Below are 2,663 nucleotides of genomic sequence, written 5' to 3'. Positions count from 1 at the left end.
GAGTGCCTGGGGGAGGGCTGCAGCCTGCCCTGGGACACTGTCCTCGTTAGGTTGGGGTGTTAATTGTGTAACTGTGAGGTCTGCTCTGCACGTGCACTCCCGAGCTCTGCAGTGTGGGTCCTGCTGGGTGCTGGTGTGATGGCTGGGGGAGTGGGTGCAGGGGCTGCTCCTCGCGCTCTGAGCTTCCCAGCAGATGGGCCGGGTGGGTATTTACTGGCATTCCCTGTGTCCATGCCTTTGCTTTCAAACCTGTTGTTTTCCCTGCAGTTGTCCTGCTGGACTCGAAGGAATCTCAGGCGGAGCTGGGCTGGACCTCGCACCCATCGAATGGGGTAAGCATGGAGGTGGGACTGTGCCTCTGCTGCTGGTGAGGGTCTGCCCTTGGTGCTCAGCAGTGTTTGAAGTCCCGCAGCATGGGCACCCCGCTCAGCATGAGCACCCCGCTCACGTGGAGCCAGGGGAGGGGGCCGTGAGCTGCCGTGCTGGTCAGTGCTGGGCAGCCTGCGGAGCAGAGCGAGGAGTGAAGTGCTGGTTCTGTGAGCAGTGTGACCAAAGGGGAATGAATGCATCCTCAAAATGAATTTTACACTCTTGTAATAGTAAGCGAACACCATCCAGTTAAGGCTTTGAGTGGTAGCTTGTGAAGCAGTGCGAGCTTCTGAGGATTGCTTCAGCTCTTGGAAAGGTCTGGGGCTGCGTGGGATCGTCGGGAGCTCTGCGTCACACAGGGTTGGTTTGATCAGGTCCTTGCTTTGCTGCCAGGGTCAGTCTGTACCTGCTTTCAGGAAAGTCAGAGCTGTGTTCCTTGCTGCTTTGGGTTCATCTTCCAGAATGGAAACAAAGCATTCAGAGGGAATAGCGACAGATCCTGGAGTCATCTGCCCAGCTGCTAGTCTGCAGAATAAACTCTGTTTTGGCTACATTTGGCAATCTTGCATAAACTTGGCCCCAGAAAGAATTGCTTTGGGAAGTTGCCAGGTCATCTGTGGGGCTGTGAGGGTTGAATGTTGATCATTTCACTGGTCAGAATCTCTGATGGTAACTTTGGAGAAATACTGTTTCACTTGCAGTCAGAGGATTTGTCCTGTTCCAGACCAAACTTCTCCTGACAGAGAAGCTGCTCTGTCCTTGTGGGATGGTGTGGCTGGTGTGCAGTGATGCTGTGCCGATGCACCTTCCTGGGGACAGAAAATCCAAGGCGCGTGTGGGGGATAAAGGCTCTGGCTTCTTAGCGGATGATGCGTCCGGTTTCATGTTAGACTTTGTTTTAGGAGGTCTGGTGCCAGTGCCCTTTTTCTGGTTGCATCTCCCTGTTGGCAGCTCTGCAGAGAGCCTGGGTGGTGGGTGGTCCAGCAGCACCGCAGTGTTGCTGCAGCGGGTGGTTTTGGTGGGCTGAGGACTTTTGGTGCTGATGATACAGTGGCCTGCAGGTGGAGAGGCTCGTGGTGGGGATGTTTACACTGATGGGTGTGTTTCTGCTGGGTTCTTGCTCACAGTAGCTCCGGAGCTGTCACAGCCCTTTGTGTTCTTTCCCCAGTGGGAGGAAATCAGCGGCGTGGATGAGAACTACAAGCCGATACGCACATACCAGGTCTGCAACGTCATGGAGCCCAACCAGAACAACTGGCTGCAGACGGGCTGGATTGCCAGGCGCGATGGCCAGAGGATCTTCATCGAGCTGAAGTTCACCCTGCGGGACTGCAACAGCATCCCCGGCGTCATGGGCACCTGCAAGGAGACCTTCAACCTGTACTACGTCGAGTCCGACTCTGACCTGGGCCGCAGTGTCCACGAGAGCAAGCACACCAAGATCGACACCATCGCTGCCGATGAGAGCTTCACGCAGGGGGACCTGGGCGAGCGCAAGATGAAGCTGAACACCGAGCTCAGGGAGATCGGACACCTGAGCAAGAGAGGCTTCCACCTGGGCTTCCAGGACGTGGGCGCCTGCGTGGCGCTGGTCTCCGTGCGGGTCTATTACAAGAAGTGTCTCGCCACCGTGCAGAACCTGGCCGTGTTCCCCGACACGGTGGCAGAGGTGGCCTTCGCGACTTTGGTGGAAGTGAAGGGCACTTGTGTTGCTCACGCTGAAGTGGATGTGGATAATCCCCCCCGGATGCACTGCAGCGCGGAGGGCGAGTGGCTGGTCCCCATCGGGAAGTGCGCGTGCGGTCCCGGCTTCGAGGAGAAGGACGGGGGATGCAGAGGTGAGAGTGGCCGTCGGGTGTCCTCTGGCAGCATTTGTCTGGGTCAGTCCTGCTGCTGCCAGGGTGCTCCAGTCTGCCTGGTGCCTGAGCGCAGCTCAGATGAGTGGAATTGCCTTTTGTCAGCAATACGGTTCTTTTAGTTGATTGCAGCTCCCCAGCGAGCAGCCAGCCCTTAATTTGAAGGGTGGCCGTTGGGTAAATGGGGCGCGCTGCTGGGAGCTGCTCTGCAGCGTGGTGTTGGCTGGGCAGAAGTGCCACAGCTCTGAGCACCGTCAGGCGGTTCCCACAGCTTTGTCTGTAACTATAAAATTACTGAAGAACGTTAATATCCCCATTGTTATGCTTTAGGCACAGTAATTCGGTGACTTTACAGCTCGCAAGGTTACGTTTAATGACAGCTGTAAAAATGGATGTAACCTCTGCCTTAACGGGAATCCCCCTAATGAACCTGCTGCC

The 2,663-nt window shown here is 56.4% G+C and overlaps 1 protein-coding gene across 1 annotated transcript; it reads left to right on the top strand.

Annotated features, from left to right (window-relative positions):
* Window positions 1–267: 267 nt before the first annotated feature.
* On the top strand, window positions 268–2,207 carry LOC104470826 (ephrin type-A receptor 10-like; the record flags this gene model as incomplete). Its single annotated transcript, XM_010085882.1, has 2 exons — window positions 268–332; window positions 1,538–2,207. Coding segments are annotated over 2 exons (735 nt in total), but the record flags the coding sequence as incomplete, so codon positions are not given.
* Between the last annotated feature and the right edge of the window lie 456 nt (window positions 2,208–2,663).

Source organism: Pterocles gutturalis, unplaced genomic scaffold (genome assembly GCF_000699245.1).
Source record: "Pterocles gutturalis isolate BGI_N339 unplaced genomic scaffold, ASM69924v1 scaffold31480, whole genome shotgun sequence".
Classification (NCBI taxonomy): Eukaryota; Metazoa; Chordata; class Aves; order Pterocliformes; family Pteroclidae; genus Pterocles; species Pterocles gutturalis.
Note: the sequence above shows the minus strand (reverse complement) of the source record. Positions and strands in the feature narration are given on the sequence as shown.